A 23228-nucleotide genomic window follows, 5' to 3' on the forward strand; every position below is an offset into this window, starting at 1 on the left:
CCTGTGCTTTTATGTTTTTTAAAGGAAGCTTTTTTTCCCTATTTTTTTAAAACATTGGAAAGAACCCTGTAAGCAACAATTAATTGTTGGTTATTTTTAAAAAGTAGTGTAGAAAGCAAGTGACTTGGATTCATTCCTCTGTGATATCACTGTCATTTTATTTACTTTTCAGATATGTTAAACAAAAATTTTAATAACATATGGTACAAAGTTCTACTCCTGTGGTGGATTCATGTTGATATATAGCAAAACCAATACAATATTGTAAAGTTAAAAAATAAAAATTAAAATAAAAAATGACAGGAAAAAAGAACAAAAATTCACACAAATCTCCCTCCAATCCCTATCCACTGTCACCTAGTTGCCTTCCACAAATGCAATCAGAATAATCCATTTATTTGAATATTTCCAGAGAAATTCTATGCATCTTCAAGCATATATAGGCTTCCCTTGTAGCTCAGTTGGTAAAGAATTTGCCTGCAATGCAGGAGACCTGGGTTCGATTCCTGGGTTGGGACAATCCCTTGGAGAAGGAAATGGCAACCCACTCCAGTATTCTTGCCTGGAGAATCCCACGGAAAGAGGAGCCTGGTGGGTTACAGTCCATGGGGTCACAAGAGTCAGACACAACTTGGCAACAACAGACTAGACTAGACAAGACAAGCATATATACATGTAGTTCCATGTAAAATCACACACCAAGTGTAGTGTACCAGACATCACTGCTTTCAAATTGCAGGTTGTGACCAATTAGTTGATTATGAAATAAATTTACCGGATTACAAATTAATGTTAGAAAGACAAAGATAGAAAATGTCAGAGTTCATTGTTTATAGTAGGGGTAGATACTGCCTTGTGAAATTTTTTTCTAGTTTTTTTTTTTTTGTTTGTTTGTTTAGAGATTCATTGAGAACTGGGTCACAACGTAAACTGTATTTCTTACTCTGGGTCACAGTAATCCAAGTCTATGCCCCAACCAGTAATGCTGAAGAAGCTGAAGTTGAACGGTCCTATGAAGACCTACAAGACCTTTTAGAACTAACACCCAAAAAAGATGTCCTTTTCATTACAGGGGACTGGAATGCAAAAGTAGGAAGTCAAGAAACACCTGGAGTAACAGGCAAATTTCACCATGGAATACGGAATGAAGCAGGGCAAAGGCTAATAGAGTTTTGCCAAGAGAACACACTGGTCATAGCAAACACCTTCTTCCAACAACACAAGAGAAGACTCTACACATGGACATCACCAGATGGTCAACACTGATATCAGATTGATTATATTCTTTGCAGCCAAAGATGGAGAAGCTCTATACAGTCAGCAAAAACAAGACCAGGAGCTGAGTGGCTCAGATCATGAACTCCTTATTGCCAAATTCAGACTTAAATTGCAGAAAGTAGGGAAAACCACTAGACCATTCAGATATGACCTAAATCAAATCCCTTATGATTATACAGTGGAAGTGAGAAATAGATTTAAGGGACTAGATCTGATAGACAGAGTGCCTGATGAACCATGGACAGAGGTTCATGACATTGTACAGGAGACAGGTATCAAGACCATCCCCATGGAAAAGAAATGCAAAAAAGCAAAATGGCTGTCTGGGGAGGCCTTACAAATAGCTGTGAAAAGAAGAGAAGGGAAAAGCAAAGGAGAAAAGGAAAGATATAAGCATCTGAATGCAGAGTTCCGAAGAATAGCAAGAAGAGATAAGAAACCTTCTTCAGTGATCAATGTAAAGAAATAGAGGAAAACAACAGAATGGGAAAGATTAGGGAATCTCTTCAAGAAAATTAGAGATACCAAGGGAACATTTCATGCAAAGATGGGCTCGATAAAGGACAGAAATGGTATGGACCTAACAGAAGCAGAAGATATTAAGAAGAGGTGGCAAGAATATACAGAAGACTGTACAAAAAAGATCTTCATAACCCAGATAATCACGATGGTGTGATCACTCACCTAGAGCTGGACATCCTGGAATGTGAAGTCAAGTGGGCCTTAGAAATCGTCACTACAAACAAAGCTAGTGGAAGTGATGGCATTCCAGTTGACCTATTTCAAATCCTGAAAGATGATGCTGTGAAAGTGCTGCACTCAATATGTCAGCAAATTTGGAAAACTCAGCAGTGGCCACAGGACTGGAAAAGGTCAGTTTTCATTCCAATCCCAAAGAAAGGCAATGCCAAAGAATGCTCACACTACCACACAATTGCACTCATCTCACACGCTAGTAAAGTAATGCTCAAAACTCTCCAAGCCAGGCTTCAGCAATACATGAACCATGAACTTCCAGATGTTCAAGGTGGTTTTAGAAAAGGCAGAGGAACCAGAGATCAAATTGCCAACATCTGCTGGATCATAGAAAAAGCAAGAGAATTCCAGAAAAAAACATCTATTTCTGCTTTATTGACTATGCCAAAGCCTTTGTCTGTGTGGATCATAGTAAACTGTGGAAAATTCTGAAAGAGATGGGAATACCAGACCACCTGATCTGCCTCTTGAGAAATCTGTATGCAGGTCAGGAAGCAACAGTTAGAACTGGACATGGAACAACAGACTAGTTCCAAATAGGAAAAGGAGTTCGTCAAGGCTGTATATTGTCTCCCTGCTTATTTAACTTACATGCAGAGTACATCATGAGAAACGCTGGGCTGGAAGAAGCACAAGCTGGAATCAAGATTGCTGGGAGAAATATCAATAACCTCCGATATGCAGATGACACCACCCTTATGGCAGAAAGTGAAGAGGAACTAAAAAGTCTCTTGATGAAAATGAAAGAGGAGAGTGAAAAATTTGGCTTAAAGCTCAACATTCAGAAAACTAAGATCATGGCATCTGGTCCCATCACTTCATGGGAAATAGATGGGGAAACAGTGGAAACAGTGTCAGACTGTATTTTTTTTCGGCTCCAAAATCACTGCAGATGGTGATTGCAGCCATGAAATTAAAAGACGCTTACTCCCTGGAAAAAAGTTATGACCAACCTAGATATAGCATAATCAAAAGCAGAGATATTAGTTTGCCAACAAAGGTCCATCTAGTCAAGGCTATTGTTTTTCCAGTGGTCATGTATGGATGTGAAAGTTGGACTATAAAGAAAGCTGAGTGCTGAAGAATTGATGCTTTTGAACTGTGGTGCTGGAGAAGACTCTTGAGAGTCCCTTAGACTGCAAGGAGATCCAACCAGTCCATTCTAAAGGAGATCAGGTCTGGGTGTTCTTTGGAAGGACTGATGCTAAAGCTGAAACTCTAATACTTTGTCCATCTCATGCAAAAAGTTGACTCATTGGAAAGACTCTGATGCTGGGAGGGATTGGGGGCAGGAGTAAAAGTGGACGACAGAGGATGAGATGGCTGGATGGCATCACCGACTCGATGGACATGAGTTTGCGTGAACTCCGGGAGTTGGTGATGGACAGGGAGGCCTGGTGTGCTGCAATTTATGGGGTCGCAAAGAGTCGGACACGACTGAGCTACTGAACTGAACTGAATATCGTATCGTAGATAAATGGAAGGGTTTGAAATCAGCCTGGGTTTAAGTCCTGGCTTTTCCACATACTAGCTAAATGACTTGGCCTATCCTCGTTGTTGGAGAAGGCAATGGCACCCCACTCCAGTACTCTTGCCTGGAAAATCCTATGGATGGAGGAGCCTGGTAGGCTGCAGTCCATGGGGTCGCTAAGAGTCGGACACGACTGAGCCACTTCACTTTCACTTTTCACTTTCATGCACTGGAGAAGGAACTGGCAACCCACTCCAGTGTTCTTGCCTGGAGAATCCCAGGGATGGTGGAGCCTGGTGGGCTGCCGTCTATGGGGTCGCACAGAGTCGGACACGACTGAAGCGACTTAGCAGCAGCAGCAGCATCCTCGTTGTGCCTCAGTTTTTACATTTGTAGCTAAGGATACTATTAGTAGCTAAGTCAGAGAGTAGTTGTGAGAATTAAATTCATTAATATCGCAAAATAGTTAGAACAGTATCTAGGAGAGAGTAAGCATTATGTATTTGTTTAATACAACATTGGGTTTTATAAAATGATTTTTTGGCACCTATGCAACTTTTCATGTGATGTGCCCATATTTCTCTATTCATATGATGAGCTAGAGTAACAAAATTCCTAATATTGAACTCTCCTTGCATTCCCCAGTAAGAACTGCACTTAGTTGTAGTGTATTATTCTTTTACTATATTGCTGGATGGACCTTGTTTGCCAGTATTGTACCTCAGAATTTTCTATCAGTATTCATAACTACAATTGGTTTGTAGATTTACTTTGTGATTTCTTTTTCTGCTTTAGATCTCCTTGTTTTTCTTGCTTTAAAAAATTAAAAGATTTGGAAGAGTTCCCTTTCGTTATGCTCTGAAGACATTTAAGTAGCATTGGAATGATGTATGTGGTTCTCAAAGTTTTGGCAGTTTTGTCTATTTCTGCTACTTTATTTGGTTTGGGTGGTTCTTTGAAAATTTTATTTCTATAATAGAAAAGTTAGGTTTTCTCTTTTCTCAGGCAATTTTTGCCATTTATATTTGTTCTATAAAATCATTTATTCCACTCAGGTTTTCAAGTATATCTTAAAAGAGGTACACAAAGTAGTCTCTTATGAATCATTTAACTTCCTCTTTATCTATAGTTATCTTGACATGCTTATTTCTTGTCTTCTTTTATTTTCTGCACTGTCTTATCTATTTTATTGCTCCCCACCCCAGAATTGGCTCTTAGATTTGTTAGTCCTAGATTTTTTATGATACATATTTTCATTTTTTATGATACATATTTTAAAATCAGTTCAAATAACAAATGAGGAAATGCCATTAAAAAAGATGATAAAAGGTTCAATTTCAGAATCAATAAATGACATGTAATTTTAAACATATAGTTATTACTGTTTTAAAATTTCATTGAAAAATTAGCAAAAATATTTTAAAGTAAATCATCTAGTGCTAGTGAGGGAAACGGTCACTCATGCTTTGCTAAATGGGATAATATAAATTCAGAAATACTTTGTTAATATCTCTCTTGAGTCTTAATATAAACATTATTGAGTCCTGTAATTTTATTTGTAAAAATCTACTATAAGGAAGAAATCAGAAAAAGACCAACATTTTGACCACAAAGATGCCAATTGTATAACAGCATTTTTATACTAGTAAAACATTGGAAATGCTAATATTAAAAAATAAGGTATAGTTAAGATATGTTACATCTTAACTAATATATTTAAAATACTATTTAATTAAGACTTGGTAACATGGAACATGCCTGTTTTAATTCAACTGAAATAACAAGTTGCATGGATCCTTATAAAGCAGGAGTTCCCAACCTGTGGGATCTAATCCCTGATGACCTGAGGTGGAGCTGATATAATAATTAGAGAAATAAAGTGAAAATGAAAGTTGCTCAATCATGTCCGACTCTTTGCAACCCCATGGACTATACAGTCCGTGGAATTTTCCAGGCCAGAATACTGGAGTGGGTAGCCTTTCCCTTCTCCAGGGGATTTTCCTAACTCAGGGATCGAACCCAGGTCTCTTGCGTTGCAGGCGGATCCTTTACCAGCTGAGTCACAATAGAAATAAAGTGCACAATAAGTGTAATGCATTTGAATCATCCCTGAATCAACTCCCTTCCCCTAACCCTGTCCATGGAAAAATTATCTTCCAAGAAACTAATTCCTGGTGCCAAAAAGGTTAAGGATCGCTGTTATAAAGGAACATGATGTACTGTAAGCACATTAACACGTTTTGGATTTTCTGTTTGTATCTATCTATCATCTCCATATACTTCCAGAAGCTATAAAATATAGATAGTTGAGGGATGGAATGGGGAGGGAGGAGGGAGGAGGGTTCAGGATGGGGAACACATGTATACCTGTGGCGGATTCATTTTGATATTTGGCAAAACTAATACAGTTATGTAAAGTTTAAAAATAAAATAAAATTAAAACAAACAAACAAAAAACAAAAACAAAAAATATAGATAGTTGAATTTGATCACTTAAAAATATAATGCTCTATATCTACAAATACAAATGTACCATATGAACCTATTTCAAAAGGCAAATAACAAACTAGGAAAAATGCATAATATGTGTTTAAAGTTTTTTCTTTTACCCTTCATATATAAAATGTTCTTGAAAATTAATTAGTATGAAAATCTGTATTACATATAGAATGGATAAACAACAAGGTTCTATTGTATAACACAGAGAACACTATTCAATATCTTGGGACAAACCGTAATGGAAAAGAATACAAAAAAGAATATATGTATGTATGCGGTGGCTCAGATGGTACAGAAACCGCCTGCAATGCAGGAGTCTGATCCCTGGGTCGGGGAGATCCCCTGGAGGAAGGCATGGCAACCCACTCCAGTATTCTTGTCTGGAGAATCCTCATGGACAAAGGAGCCTGGCGGGCTATAGTCCATGGGGTCACACAGAGTTGGACACGACTGAGCAACTAAGCACACCTGTGTATAACTGAGTCATTTTAGTGTAGCACTGTAAATCAACTGTACTTCAATTAAAAATTAATTAAAAATGAAATATAAAAATACGAATAGAAAAAATGGGTAAAGGATATCAACAGTTTAGAAAAAACGTATATGGTCTATTAACATACAAAATGATGTTCAGGTTCACTCATAGTTAAATTGCAAAATAATAGCACAAAATACCACACTTCATGTAGCAGACTGGGATATTTCATTCATTGCCAGTGTTGATAATCATACAGGAGAACACATGCATTGGTAGTGCTATATATAGCACTAGTAGGAAGAAAAATTGGTTTTGTAAAGGGGAATTTTGTATTATTTATAGAAATTGCTAAATGTACATATCCTTGGCCCATCACTTCTACTTCTAAGAAAGTATCTAACAGGTGTGCAAACACATGTGTGCAAGGATGTCAAGTACAGCATTGTTTTTAATATTAAAGCACTGGAAACTCAGATTTCCACAAACATAAGTCTAACTAAATAAAAAATGATACATAGAGAAGCAGAATACTATACAGCTATTAAAAAGAATAAGGCAGATCTATACTACAAACATGGGAAAATATCCATGATATAATCTTTAGTAGAAGAAAGTTATTGATTTTTTTATATTATGTTATCCCATTTGTATATGTACAGAACATTTGGGGGGAATTATATATAAGATACTGTTAACACTGTTACCTCTCAAGAATGGCTTGATAATTTTTTGTCTTGCTGATACAATTGGAAGTCCTATCTGTATATTTCCCAAAGTTATAATATTACCTAAAAGACTTATATGCCAGTTGATAATTTTTATTTTCTTGCAGGTGGAGGATGGAATATTTGTGATCCTCTGACTTCTATATTTTATATAGAAGCATAAAGAAGAAAGATTTTTCACTTTAAACATGCTTTTACTGTTTTAATTTTTAAAACATCAGTTGATATTACTTTAATACTAAAAAAAGTATTACTTTTAATACTAAAATTAAAATATCTAATTTTATAACGACTTGACATTTCAGTATCATCAAATCTGTTTTCAATTGTAAGAGTACCACAGTCATCCCAGAAGTGTCTCACCCACAGATCAAGTAATCCCAATGACTTACACTCTTCCTCTGATCATGTAACGTTTTCAAAGGAGCCATTACAAAGTCAACTGCACTGTCTTATACATGTCTAATGGGTCCAACAGAGCCATTAGGATGTCAGTTATATGGCAGGGCTTCTGTAGAAGCTATTACTAAGTCATTGCATTGTTTCACACACTTCCTTCGACATTCAGATGGTTCCTGAGGAACTGTTAACATTGCTGTGGAAGTGTCCTGTATAACTTACACTAGCAGGGGAAAACAAAAAAGCAAAAAAAAGAAATGTAAAATAAACAAATTCCTTCCATTAATTGCACATGAATGGCCCTACATGGTCAAACATCAGAAGGAATAACTCCTTATTTTGGCATAAACTATTATATGTCATTCAAGAAACTCAGGTGTTAGGCTAGCTATTTTTTCACCACTCCTGCTGTTCTGATGGAGCAACTCAGGTTCTGAGAATGACAAATGCATGGCTATGATGGTATGGTGTTTATTGAGAGCACATGGTATATTACCAGGTTTCTGCCATATGCACTAAGAAGCAATGCGGAGTAGTATTAATGGGTTTTTTGGCTATCATGGGATTGTATCAGAAAATCTGCTCCCTGTAAAGTTCCAAGCAGTGCATAGGGAGCTCAGCTGCCCAACAATCATGGAAATCAACAAGGCCTCTGTGTAGTTGAAATCCCAGCTCTATCTTAAGGGGCTACTCCAATGACAGTAGGAAATATAATAGTATGGATTTAACCCTCAGCCAGGTCTGAAGTGCTTCACTGAATTTCCTCTCAGTCACCTCTACTTCGCAGAACAAGATTGTTGGCTATTAAAATGATATATCCCCTGGTGGCTCAGATGCTAAAGAATCTGCCTGCAATGCGAGAGACCTGGTTTTGATCCCTGGGTCAGGAAGATCCCCTGGAGAAGGAAATGGCAACCCATTCCAGTATTTTTGCCCGGAGAATTCCATGGACAGAGGAATCTGGTGGGCTAAAGTCTGTGGGGTCACAAAGAGTCAGAAAGGACTGAGTGGCTAACACTTTCACCTTCACTTTCAAAATGATATATTATTTAAGGTAAGAAAAGTGCAAGGAAATGAGAAAGTAGGCTGAGTTCTGCTAGACTAGAGTTTCCTGGTATACCAGATGTTTCAGAAGCCACATTGTATGCCTGGTAAATCCTTGATAAAAGAGACTTTACCCTGGAGCATCTACCCCACAATACATGCATAATAAATTCTTTTTGTGTAACAAATAACCACACTAAGATGTATTGAGCATTTAATATATACCAGGCAAACTGTAAGGTGCTATATATTCATTTTCTCATTTAATCCTCACACACAAAAATGGAAATAGGTAATGTTTCCATTTGACAGACAAGCAAACTAAGACCTGGAAAGCTTTAGTTACTTGTCCAAGGACACACAGAGTTAAGATACAGAACCATGGTACAAACGTAGGACTATCTTACACCACAATCCATTTAGTTAATCACTCACCATCAGAACAATGTTTATTTAGATTGCACTAACATAATAATTTTTACTTTGATAAATGAATTCACATCCCTTGAATTCTCATAGCAAGCTGCACATATTTTTTATTATGGTACTAAATTATATTACAGTTAGCCTTTATTGTCTCCAGTAGACTTCTTTAGGTATATATGCCCACTTGACTCTGACCACCTGCATTGCAAACTGCTCCAAGAATCCAGTGGGTGGGTTCCCCAAAAGCTACATGTGTATTCCTAAATTTACTCCCTGGTTGTAGCTGATGGGACCAGTGGTAGACATCTGACTCAAGCTGGGAAAAGTATTCTATCTCACTGGAATTTAGAAATGGCATTGAAAAATATCCAGTTAATCTCAACTTCTTTCCCGAACATAAGAAATATAAACTGGGGAAATCTTTGCCAGGTTTTATGCTTGCCTTGTGGATGGAGATTTAGAGAAAGATTGAAGGAAATGGATTCAGAAGCAAGAGGCAAAGGAACAGGCAATTCTTCTAATCTAGTTCCTTCTTTTGTCCTTGTCCCATGAAGCATTCACATGCCCCATTTTATAAATTTGCTTTTTTAGGTTAAGTTAGCTCAAGTTGGTTTCTGTTACTTGCAATAACAACAATAAAGAATAATAAACAATTCTAATTCATAGGGCATCATTCTTGTCCTCTAGACTGTAAATTCTGAGAGAGTGAAAATTGTGTAGTGGTCATCTTTTATATATCCCCAGTCTCCAATACTGGGTTCCCTTGTGGCTCAGGTGGTAAAGAATCCGCCTGCAATGCGGGAGGCCTGGGTTTGATCCCTGGGTTGGGAAGATCCCCTGGAGGAGGGCATGGTACCCTCTCCAGTATTCTTGCCTGGAAAATCCCCATGGACAGAGGAGCCTGGAGGGCTGCAGTCCATGGGGTCACAAAGAGTCAGACACGACTGAGTGACTAGGCCCAGCACAGCACACTCTCCAATACAGAGCCTGGCAAAGAGTAGTTGCTCAATAAATACTGCTTACACAGAAATATCATTAACAACAAGAGTATAGCCATAGTAATTTCTTTGTGACATACTTTATTAAAGGTTAAAAATGCCTTTCTTTAACTATTTCCTTCTATTTAGCACCTTGACGTTTTCTAATCCAAATGTTTCATTTAGGCCACATGTGAAAAACACATTCCTGTAAATTGATCACTCAAATGTAGCTGCTAATATAGTTTTTTTCTCCAACCTAATGTAGAGTCAAATATCATTATTGAGGAACACTCTAATCACTGATGTTAATGCTCAAGTAGGCCTGCCAAGTTCTTCTAAGAAAAGCCCACTCTATTACCTGTCAGAGGTAGAGTCATGTGTTAGATGACAAGAGGTTTGACCCACTGTAGCATTTCTATTAAGGGCTTCCCAGGTGGCATAGTTGGTAAAGAATCTGCCTGCCAACGTAGGAGATGCAAGAAATGTGGGTTTGATCCCTGGGTTGGGAAGATCTCCTGGGGAAGGGAATGGCTACCCACTCCAGTATTCTTGCCTGGAAAATCCCATGGACAGAGGAGCCTGGCGGGCTACAGTTCATGGGGTCACAAAGAGTTGGACACAACTGAGCAACTGAACATGCACGCAACATTTCTATTTCGAGAACTACAAAATATATTATCTCTCAGTTTTAACTTTTAGAGTAAAGCATGGTAGTGGTAGTGGTTTAGTTGCTGTCATGTCCAACTCTTGCAAGCCCATGGACTGTAGCCTGCCAGGCTCCTCTGTCCATGGGATTTCCCAGGCAAGAATACTGGAGTGGGTTGCCATGTCCTTCCCCCTAGGGAAATTCCCGATTTAGGGATCAAACCCTCATCTCCTACATATTTTAGCCAGTCTCCTGCATTGCCGGTGGATTCTTTACTGACTGATCTACCAGGGAATCCCAAAGAGTAAAGTATAATTCTTCATTTTTTAGTACCTATTGTTCTCCAGATTCAGTGGCTAAGTCTTGAAGAAAAAACAGTGAATAAACCAGGCTCTGTCTTCAAGTAGCTTCCCGTCTAGTACTTATTAAAAACCATTTTGAAGACAGAAGATAAACAACTCAAGTATTAGGCTACAATGAATAGTTACACTGGTAGTAATGTGAAATGGGAGTAGAAAAGGGGTAAAATGAATAAAGCATTATGACTGATATCAAAGTTTCCTGCTTATGGGCCTCAGGATGAAGCTGATTTGAGTAAATCTGCAGTTTTCCTAACAGATGATTAAGCATCAATACACAACAAAGAGTTTACTTAGGACGTATTTGAGGGAATGGAAATAAAGTGCATTAGTGTTCTGACTGTCCTCTAAAAGCCAAGAATCCACATTCTCTTCTGTTACCTGCTGCTCTCCCTTCCCTGTACTTCAGACCTCTCAGCTGGTTTCATTCGGAAAGTAAAGGTTATTTATTTTAATTTTTCATGGCTTAAAGCATACTGGAAACTTCAATTCAATTAAGGGTAACCAAACAGAGTTTATAAAAGTGAGAAAAAATATAAATATTTTGAAAGGCTTGACCAATTAATTAAATGAAAGAAATAAGCCCTTACAGACATAATTTCAGAAATATAAGTAGAAAATGCAAGTCGTAATAGCCTAGGATGAATAGAATTCAAAGTGTCTTTGAAATCACATCTCAAATCTTTCCCACTTGAAAAACCTACTCAAATTAAAAACTTCCCCTACTTTCACTTCTCTCCCAAATTTATAGGAGTGAAGCTTAAATCATCCTAAATCAACTCCATGATATTATATCATTGCATCATCAATAATCTAAAAATCAGAATATATAGGAAGACAGAAACAAAATAAAATGTCATTGACACTAACTGAAGCACATGGATGGAGTGGCATGGAGTCTTAGGTTGTGAAGTATATAAATCCTAAAAATTTTAAGCTATTTTACTCTTTTCAAACATAGTATATACAAACTCAAATTACTGGAATAGATTCCTTGCCAGGCCTGCTTTCATGAATGCAAGAGATCAATGAGAAATAAAGAGCAATATTTGCACACAAACATTAAGTTTAATTCATTGAAAATAACTTGTTTTTTCAAATTAACATGCTTTTAGAGAAACCATTTACACTCTCATCTCAACTCAAACCTCCTCTGTAAGAATCTATGGAAATGCTGAAGGCAGGCCAGGCCTGGTTATCACTTATTGAAAATTTATGGAATCTAAATTGGTAAAATCTTACACAAGGTCATAAATAAGATTCCAAATTGTATACTCCTTACTGAAAATTGCTAGCAGGAGCAGAGTAAAACTTACAGAACTCTATCTAACTGAATAAAGTTGTTCATGTCTTATATTCATACATGATTCAAAGGAGCTAAAAAGTCTGGCTATTTGAAAACAGTCAATTGTATTTCGCTAACTTGTTTCTAAATTGCTGTTTTAAGTCTTCCTCCTATGTAAAATGCTGAAACAATAGAATCATTCTATAGATGGGTCATGAGGATGAAATGAGATAAAGATATTAAAAGTGTATTTGGAAATTGTAAAGTACTGATCAATAAGAATAATGAACGTTCTGACTATACTTATATGATACAAGTGCCATCCTTTATATACATTCATTTATTCAATGATCACAAAATCTTAGAGGTAGATAGTAATATCCTCCTGGTTTAACAGATGATGAAATTCAGGCACAGAAACATTATACAACTTTCCCAATATCACACAGCTGGGATTTAAATCTAAGCTGGGATTTAAATCTAAGTCTGGCTTCACAGTACAAACTATTTATCACTTTGCTCTATTGAAATCCTCTTTGGAGGTATACATTGGGCCAAAAGAGGCTGGCATTTAAACTAGTTTGTAGCAGACTGGATCACTTTTTACCTTGGCAGTCCTGCCCAATTTTGTGGTACCCTATCCAATTCCTGAAATAAACCATAAGGGAGATAAACCTGTAAAGAAAAAGACAGGACACATATCCTTTACTCCTGAGTCTTCTAACTCGGTCTTAGTAAATAGTGTTATATGACCAAGGTAGATGGCTGATTAGACAGAAGGCGAAATAAAGCTGCACAGCCCCAAACATTGCCGAAAGTTCCCCAAACCTCCAAGGGATATGGCACATGAATACAGTACATATAGCGGCTCATCACAGTAAGCAGTTCTCATGGTGGGGGAGGATAATGTGCATTTTGATAAAACTGATTCTAATACATCTTCCCCCTGATACATTTCCCCCAGTTGCTAACAAATTTTGAGTCATTGCCCTGTGGTCAGATGTGAGGGTTCCCCATCTCGCAAAGTACTTGATTTTTATCAAAATCATTTATAAATATTGTTTTAAGTATCCCTCTGCAAAGGGGCAAAGCCAGTGAGCACAATGAAGGCAGAAGTAAAAGGACACCAGTGTCCCCTCACTGAAGAATGACAACACGTCTACAGAAAAGAATGAATGGCATTTCCTTCATTTGAAGGTGTTATTTATAATTGACAACAGGGACAGGGCTGGAGTGTGATTCTTAAGCCAAGCCAGAGCATTGGAAGGAAAAGCCCAAGGCATTTGCCAGGTGGCACTGTGAAGTTATGACAGTATCTAAACTATACTAAATCAATGGCTAGAGTCATGCAGAAAACCATAGATGATGTAGAAAGTCATGAGGCCAAAACCAACCATACCTAATTTATATCTCTACTCTCATGCTAAATCAGTGTTTCTCTATTCGACCTTAAATCTTGTCTTTGTCCTCAGCTCCTCCCTCACCTCCTCACTGTTACCATATACACATACCCATGAAATCTTCCAGAGGAAAACAAGCCAACAAGCTACCAATAAACTAATCTTTGACAGGTTAATGAACCAGGCCTGTGTGTTGTTGGCAGGGTTGAACTGTGCAGGCTGGCTGTCAGAGATGGGGTGAGGTAAAAACAATTTGTCATCAAATATTTGGAAACACTTGCCTTGAGTAGACCCAGCTTGAGCCTCCATGTCACAGCAAACAGGAGAGAATTTAAAACCTGTAATAGCAAATATTTTTTTACTAATTAATCCTTGTTCAACTCATCTGGGATTCTTCAATCTTTACTCTTCATCCAATATTATTTTTTAAATAACAGATTCAATCAAAATACGATTCACATACCATAATGTTCGCACTCCTAAAGTGGCTTTTAGTATTTTCAGAGCTGTGGAATTATTATCACTATCTAATTCCAGAGTAGTTTCATCACCCCAGAAGAAACCCCAGACCTAGGGTCTTGCAGGAGTAGAACGGTTGAGCCTAGGGGAACTCTTTTCTTTTAATGTTTCAGCCCAGTGAACTTAGCATATATTCCTTTTGCGAGGCGTGAGGGCTTCCTAGGTGGCTCAGTGGTAAAGAATCTGCCTGCCAATGCAGGAGATGTGGGTTCTATCCCTGGGTTGGGAAGATCCCCTGGAGTAGGAAATGGCAACCCACTCCAGTATTCTTGTCTGGAAAATTTCATGGACAGAGGAGTCTGGTGGGCTACAGTCCATGGGGTTGTACAGAGTCAGACATGACTGTGGACTTATGCATGTGCATTGGGGGTGAGATAAGGGAGAACAAGAAGTCTTGGAAATAGAGGAGCTCCTCTATTACCTGATTTCACATAAATTTGGTTGTTATTTTTCTGGTTTGATAGTTAAAGCCCAGAAAACTGTAGGGACCAGTGCAGGGTTTCCCAACATCCATCCTACTGCTCCTTCACTTATATGAATATGCATGACAGAGATCAAGTATGTTCCTTTCTCACTTCCACACTGTAACTCCTCCATACTCTTGGTCAAACTCAGCATTGCATATATACAAACATGAAAATAAACCTAAAATATCCAGACCCTCAAGGATATTTGGTGATATTACAAAGTGTAATGGCCTCTCATTTAGGAAATGATATTCTAACTAGTGGACAAATGTCATTCCTGATTATATCTTGGTGGCCAATGTCCCCTCTGGACTGAGGGAGGCAGAGGAGGACAGAACAGAAATAACTGCAGGTACAGGGCTGTTGGCTACCTCTTTGGTACCTGAGAAAATACTAATTAGCCACTGCTGACAGACCAGGTCCCCAGTGATGGAACCTATGAAATGTAGACAAACAGAATGATGAGAAGAGTAGATATATGTGTTTAATAAGCATTAATGTGAACACATTTATCTACTCTTCTCATCATTCTGTTTGTCTACATTTCACAGGTTCAATGCATGATACTGGATGCTTGGGGCTGGTGCACTGGGACGACCCAGAGGGATGGTATGGGGAGGGAGGAGGGAGGAGGGTTCAGGATGGAGAACACATGTATACCTGTGGTGGATTCATTTTGATATTTGGCAAAACTAATACAATTTTGTAAAGTTTAAAAATAAAATTAAAAAAAAAGAGCAAAGAAATAAAATGTTACATTGCTGTAATCTGAAAAAATAAATCAATAAATAGAGGAATATTTTAAAATATAAAAAAAATAAGCATTAATGTGATTTTTATGAAAGGACTTTGTTCTTTCGTAGGGTTAGAAAAGCAGGAAACAAAACAAATTAACATCTTCCCAACAAATCAAAGTGACAAAAACTTTTCCATTTCTAAAAGTTGTAAGAAAATAATACATAATTACAATTTAATGATACTGCCCTTATTACTTATTGTCTGGCAAATGGCTGATGGTAATTCACTTTGTTTTTTTTTTTTAATCATTTCAGCCTAATCTGGTTACTTTGCCTTTGTCTGTACACTTGACAGGTTAATCTGAATCAAAATAGAAAACACATACAAAATAGGCTTGGCTATACAGCTGTTCGCCTCATTGTTCATATATTGATACAAAGTCAAAATACATGAAATGAGTACTTCTAAAATAAATATCACAAGTATTGTACTGGAAAATAAAGATGAAAATAAAAGGTGAGTAATGAATAAGACATGCACAATACTGCTGATGATATAAGATTGATTTCCCTTGGGGAAACAACCAGAAATAAAAAGTACTTTATTTATTATTGTAAATGAATGTGTCTATTTGCCTGATACTTAGGTACATGCCTTGTCCATGGGACCCTGCATTTTCATTTTGTATAGGAAATGAAAGGTATCAGATATAAGGAAGAAAAACAAATCAAAGGCTAAAACCTACATTCTCTCTGGGTTTTCCATAAACTATTAATATAGGTGGTTATATTACCGTTCTCTCCATCAGACTTCCTTTCATGGTCAGTGTCAGTCAAGGACAATGCAGAGTTGGCCCGGCTGGACAAACAGGAACTATGCTCTGATTTCATCCCCCGGATCCACATTCTCAGCGCATGGTCAGGGGAGGCAGCGCCTTCTGTCTCCGTGTCCACATCAGATCCCATCTCTAGTTGGTAGCCGTGCCGGGAAACACTGTGCATGTCTGTCGGGTAGCCAGAGCACAGAGTGTGAGGAGCCTCACAGAATTCCATCTCTGAGAAGAAACAAAGTTCAGAGGAAAAATTTAGAAGGAAACAGAAATACCTGGTCAAATTCTACTTTTTTGTCCTTACGTTCCCTTCCTCCATTGTTAGTATTTATGTCTTTGCAAAGTTAGAATTCTGGCCATTTTATTTCTGGTAGCTAGGATTCTGTGCTTATTTTGCGCTTCTGTAGCTTAAAATTATGGGGTCGCACAGAGTCGGACATGACTGAAGTGACTTAGCAGCAGCAGCAGCTTAAAATTATGCTCCTGTTGATTCTTACAAGGTTCTGGAAAAAGCATGCCCCAAATAGCTTTATAGCTACAATTTTAGATTACACAAATGTAATGAAATAAGTGAGTACAGGGGAGTATAAAGTGTAGAGAGCTGTCCTTTAAAAGATATTTCTCTTCTAGGAAGAATATATATGATCGTCAGAGCACACCTATGCTTAAAATATTAAAATTATTGCCTTTTCCAAGTATTTCATATACCTTAGAGTTAAGAATACATAATTCAATGTGAAAACTGTGAGGAAAAAGCATTAAGATTAAATACACTTTTCAAAAGTATTTTTCCCAAACACATTAGTCTAAACTGTAAAATTATGAGTACCTAATATCACTATTTCCCGTTGTCTCCAAAGAATATCGAGGCTGACTTTATGCTAGTTATTCTGTTTCATTCATTCTTTCAAGAAATACATAAAATCTTTCAATCGTATATTATAACTCAGCAGTGCTTTGAGGGTTGGATCCCGCCCCCCCCCACCCCCACCCAGCACCAAACTTCCCCTAAGCCTTAGAATCATAAAATATTTAGGATCTTAGAGATGATATAATGAATCCCCTCTGTCTACAGTTGAGGAAAATAAAGTCCAGAGGACAGACAGCACTGTCCATAGCCAATGTTGGATAGCAACAGAGCCCTTTTTCCTAGAACATCTGCAATTGATGTCTGCTAGACACCAAGGAAGCGTCATCAACTTACTGCATGGATATCAGGCATTCATTCAGTTTTATAGTCGATTTTGCATTCAATTATGGCAAAGTGTCAAAAAGGGGGAAAGATGCTTTAACAGACCTTAATAAGTTAATGAAAAATGACCACATGCCAAGACATATCATCTGAAATGTCCATGTAATACTTAGATAAGGTAATCCGGGGATGTTGTACACTACATAGGATTTTCTCAGACTGACATCAGAGACAGGGTATGTCATTTGGCCAGGAAGAAGCTTAACTGAGTGCATCTAATCCTTAGCACATATCAATAAAATGCAAACCCTAAAATGAATTTAATTCTTTGAATACAGAAAGTGCTAGAATTTAGACTGACCATATTTAGACCAATTTAAACTGATTCCTCTGGAAAGACGAGTACAGAATACAAACAGGGCTTTTAAATGTCTATTTTTTTGTGTGTGACATGTAATTGTCAAACGAGGGTTTAACAAATCAAATCTTAATGCTTATTCAATAGCCATTAGGTGCCCAGCACGGTGTTCTGTGAAACATGGTGCAGACAAATAAAGCTACTATATTGTATTAGGGAAAGTCAATTATAAATTTTTTCAGGGTTATTCATCACTGTTGAGGATGTTTCTTATGATTTTTGTGATGAATGTCTTTAAGAGCAATTCTGTTTTTCTACCAAAATTTTCTAAATTCCAAAGGAGTGATGTTTAAAAAAATAGGCATGGTTTCCACGTCACACACAAAACCTTATGAAACTGGGCTTTTCTTCGACATAAGGCTAAAAGTAAAAATCCATCTTTCCCAATATAAATCTTAGTGATCTAGAACATTGTGATCAGTTAGTATTCATGTCTCTTAATTTCACAAAGCTATCCAATCCTGTGTAGTTGTTGCTGCAGCAACCTTGTCATGAACCTGTCAGTTTGGTTCATGAAGTTTATCTAGGCCTGTCAGCTTGGTTCACGAAGTTTATTTTGGCCTGCATTCACAACTTCCTTCCTTCCCCTAGACTAGTGGTTCCCAAACTTCTGCATGCTTCAGAATCACCTGAAAGGTTTGTCAAGAAACAGGTTGCTGTGCTTGCCCTCCCCCACCCTGTTTCAATGTCTCATTCAGCTGGTCTGTGGTAGAGCTAAAGAATCTGCACTTCTCACAAGTTCACAGGTAAAGGCTTATGCTATTTGTCCAGGGACTTTGAAAACTTCTTCCCTACAGTTTTCTTAGAAATCAGTGGGAGCTAGGAAAATGGGAGAAGTCAGAGAGCAATCTTACTGTGGCATTACCAAAGATTTTGCAACAATTCAAATTCTATTTGGACACCAGCAAGAAAGTTATTGAACTGAATTACTCTGAAGTGCCCCCCTCCCATCTATTTGCATGGATTCAGGGCATTAATTCCGGAATTTACTTTTAAAAGCACAAACCTGCATTTATTTTCACTCATACAATGATGTACGAGATGTGACTTTCCAAAGATTTTAATATACACATCTGAGTCATATTAAAGACATTCACTGGAAAAGGATGAGCAAATAAAAATAGAAAGCTAATTTGTCGCTTCAGATAATAAAATAATAGAAAAGTTCTTTTAAAATAACCACTGATGGATGTAAGCAGAATCCCTCTTTGTTAGTCATTTTCCCCCCATTCGAAAAGAAATTTGAACGTGGATTTGTTCCCATCTAAGGAAATGTGGTATAAAATTATGTAAGATTTCTATTGGAACAATGATTTGAATGCAAAGACTAAACACCACATTCCCTTAAACACAGTCAGATAAAAGTATACTTCCTTACCAATATGTAACTTTCAAAAGTAACAATCCAAGTAAGCTATCAGCTGCCTGTTTTCTGATGATAAAGAAAAAAGTTAAATAAATAAGAAAAAAAAGGAAAAGTTTCACTTATTTACAGTAAATGATATTCATTGAACAGCCTCACTTCCCTTTCTTGAAATCAATGTTACCATTGTAAATTATTTCCTTAAAAGCACAAATGTTTTGGTGGTATTCAAAATTCCCATAGGATGTTCTTTCTATAAAAGCACTTACAAGGCACCATAAGTGGATGTTTTTAGCCTTGCACATATAACCTTGTTACCTAAAATACTACTTTTTCCCAAGAGAAGATAAAGTTCAATTGGATTTACTATAGATCTATTCTTACCAAAAAGCTAGCCACAAGAGAAATGTAAGTACAATCTTAGAACATCTAAGATGTAAATGGATAGACTGGCAACATGAGAAACTACATTTCAGGAATAAACAGACAAAGATGATCCCAAGTGAATGATGTATGTAGGCCTCATGAACATGTATTTAATTCTGATTGAAAGGAAAAACTATTTTGCAGCCTTGTAGGAGACAAATCTGAGCAGATTAATAAAGAGTTGAAATCAGTTTTTAAAATGGGCAAGAGATTCAAAGAGATACTTCACAGAGAAAGATACAGGAAGGAACAAACAAATGAAAAGATGTTCAACATCGTTAGTTGTTAGGAAAGTACAAACTAAAACTATAATGAGATACCACTACAGACCTACCAGAATGGTTAAAAAGTTCAGATCACATCAGCTGTGGATCAACTACATACACTGCTGGTAAGAAAGTCATATGGTACAATCACTTTGGAAAATAATCTGGCAGCTTCCTAAAGAGGTAAAGCTAAATTTAACAGGAGAACAAGGTACTTTGGGACATTTATCACAAAGAAATAAAAATTACTGTCCACACAAATACCTGTATGAGATTGTTCAGAAACTTTACTCAGTAACAGCTAAAAATTAGAAACAACCCAAGTGTCCATGAATAGTTAATAGGATGAATCATGTGGTATGTACATACTGTGGAATACTACTCAGTTAAAAAAAAAGAACATTTGATATATAATACGATGCATGGACCTCAAAATAATTATGGTGAGTGGAAAAAAAAGACCAACAGAAGGTGTATGTACTGCATGTTTCCATTTAAATAAAATTCTATAAATGCAAACCTACCTGCAGTGATAGAAAGCCAATCAGTGGTTATGTCTAGGGGAAGAAAGTAAGGGAGAAATAGGGAACAAAGGGGCACAAAGATACCTTTGGGATATCTAAACATCTGCCATCTTGACTGTGGCAATAGTTACACATGTGTATGCATACCAAAGCTTATCATATTGTACACTTTACATTTGTGTAGTTTATTGTTACTTCAGTTATACCTCTATACTTATTGTTTTTTTCAGTGCATTGTACTTCATAAGATGGGCTTCCGAGGTGGCTCAGTGATAAAGAATCCACCTGCCAAGCAGGAGACATGGGTTCAATCCCTGGGTCAGAAAGATTCCCTGGAGGAGGAAATGGTAACCCACTTCAGTACTCTTGCCTGGAAAATCCAATGGACAGAGGAGGCTAGTAGGCTGTAATCCATGGGGTTGCAAAAGAGCTGGACATGACTTAGGGACTAAATAACAACAAAGATAAGACCATAAGATAGAAAGAGAGTTAGGAGACTGAAGAACCCCTTAGTTTTCACAAGTGGAGCCAAGGGTCTCTGAGCCAGAAGGAGGCTCAGCTTTTTTCCTCCTAGTGGTAGAAAGTACATGTAATAATGAACAGAGGTATTCAAAATGCTGTTTTGCTTACTTATAAGCTAAGAGGCACTCAAGGCTAAGTGACTCATGATTTGTCATTGATCCTCTTGGGAGCATTTTTTTCGTAAGGAACGTAAGAGTTGAAAGTCAGTTTTAGAGGGGAAACTAAAGATGAAATTGATCACTGATGAGCTTTCAGCGGCTAAGGGAACATTCTGTAGTTGGGAATCATGAGACTAAGTTGAGTGGATCTGGCATGAAGAATCACTATCAGTTCAGTTCAGTCATTCAGTCGTGTCCGACTCTTTGCGACCCCATAAATTTCAGCATGCCAGTCCTCCCTGTCCATCACCAACTCCCGGAGTTCACTCAAACTCACGTCCATCGAGTCGGTGATGCCATCCAGCCATCTCATCCTCTGTCATCCCCTTTTCCTCCTGTCCCCAATTCCCCCCAGCATCAGAGTCTTTTCCAATGAGTCAACTCTTCGTATGAGGTGGCCAAAGTACTGGAGTTTCAGCTTTAGCATCATTCCTTCCAAAGAACACCCAGGACTGATGTCCTTTAGAATGGACTGGTTGGATCTCCTTGCAGAATCACTATGCTGCTGCTGCTGCTGCTGCTAAGTCGCTTCAGTCGTGTCTGACTCTGTGCGACCCCATAGACGGCAGCTCACCAGGCTCCCCGGTCCCTGGGATTCTCCAGGCAAGAACACTGGAGTGGGTTGCCATTTCCTTCTCCAATGCAGAATCACTATAGGCCTCTATTAATGCTAAAGAGTTAATAATTTTTTAAAAATTCTAAAACATACTGAATAAAATGAACTACTATATATTCTTTATGAATCTAGGGATTGATCTTCAGGTGTTCAGCCTGAAGAAGTCATTTATCAAAACTTGAAAGAGAAAGTAATGGTTATTTATATCAGCATTTTTCTAAAAATGCCATTTCTGAGTTTCTGATAAGCTCAAGACTTTATTTTTCTTTCAATTCTACCTATCCACACTTCCTCTAAAAATGGAGCTTTAGGACATCACACTCCAAATAAATCATTGGAAGTCAAAAAGGGTGGTAAATCTTAGCCATGACCTGAGTGATTTGGAATATAACTTCCAAAGAAATTACTCTACTTCCAAAATAAGAAAGAGAGAGAGAGGTCATAAAATTATTATACTTAATTACTGTAATTCATAACAAGCCTTATGGACTATATGCAAAGACAGGTGTTATTAATTAGCCATGTGATTTTTAGATAAGTCAATTAATATCTTGGGGCCTCAGTTTCCTCATTTGCAAAATGTTCAGGTCCAATTAGAAACAAATCTCTAGGTAAACTCTCTTGTAATAAAATTCTGTTAACTATAACTTAAGGCTGTTAGTGCAAAATGTGAAATGGTTAATATTTTCAAATGGTAAAAGTATTAGTGGTTTTATGGGTCAAGGTGCTATTCATATTTCTTCTGTGAAGGATAATCAGTCACATTAGCTAAGTAAGATCTTGTCATGATTACAAGTCTTACTATGTTAAAGCATTGATACAGCCTAGGTATCCATTGTGAATTGTAAGATTATTGATAAACAGAGTACATAAACCATATCATGTAAAAAATCAATTTAGTAAATAGTTCCTCATGAAACATGAAATCATCAGTTTATGAACGTGGCTATTACAAAAATTACTCTATGGCAATGCATTGGAAATCCCATGGACAAATTAGCCTGGCGGGCTACAGTCCATGGGGGTCATAAAAGTTGGACACAATTTAGCAACTAAACCATCACCACTCTATGGCACAGTGAATAAAAATTCACACAATTAAAAAATACTACACAGCCACTAGTAATTCATTACTGGCTCTAGGGAAATTTTCAATGAGTTATTACAGTCTTAAGCAAGAAATATGAAGAAGGGAAGGAAGGATAGAAAAAAAAGAGGGCGAGAGGGAAGACGGAAGGAAGGCAGAAGGAAGGGAGGGAGAGAGATGGGGAGGGAGAGAAGAAGGTAGAAAGGAGCAACACCAGACACGAGGCAAATAATTTTCACAACTGGGTACCATTTTATATTTCTCAGTTTCGGGACTTTGAAAGGAAAATGATATCAAATTGTCAAACAAATCAGTTCATGTAAGTTTACTTAAACACAGTTCTGCTGAACACCCACT

The 23228-nt window shown here is 37.4% G+C and overlaps 1 protein-coding gene across 1 annotated transcript in view; it reads right to left on the minus strand.

Annotated features, from left to right (window-relative positions):
- Positions 1-23228, minus strand: part of TENM1 (teneurin transmembrane protein 1) — a 670347-nt gene that overhangs the window by 548941 nt on the left and 98178 nt on the right. Inside the window, exons 3-4 of the mRNA XM_055565537.1 lie at positions 16264-16524; positions 14028-14084 (exon numbers count right to left, since the gene is read on the minus strand). Of these exons, the coding sequence (XP_055421512.1) occupies positions 14028-14084; positions 16264-16524 (318 nt within the window). The remainder of the gene's footprint in view (positions 1-14027; positions 14085-16263; positions 16525-23228) is intronic.

Source organism: Bubalus kerabau, chromosome X (genome assembly GCF_029407905.1).
Source record: "Bubalus kerabau isolate K-KA32 ecotype Philippines breed swamp buffalo chromosome X, PCC_UOA_SB_1v2, whole genome shotgun sequence".
NCBI lineage: Eukaryota > Metazoa > Chordata > Mammalia > Artiodactyla > Bovidae > Bubalus > Bubalus kerabau.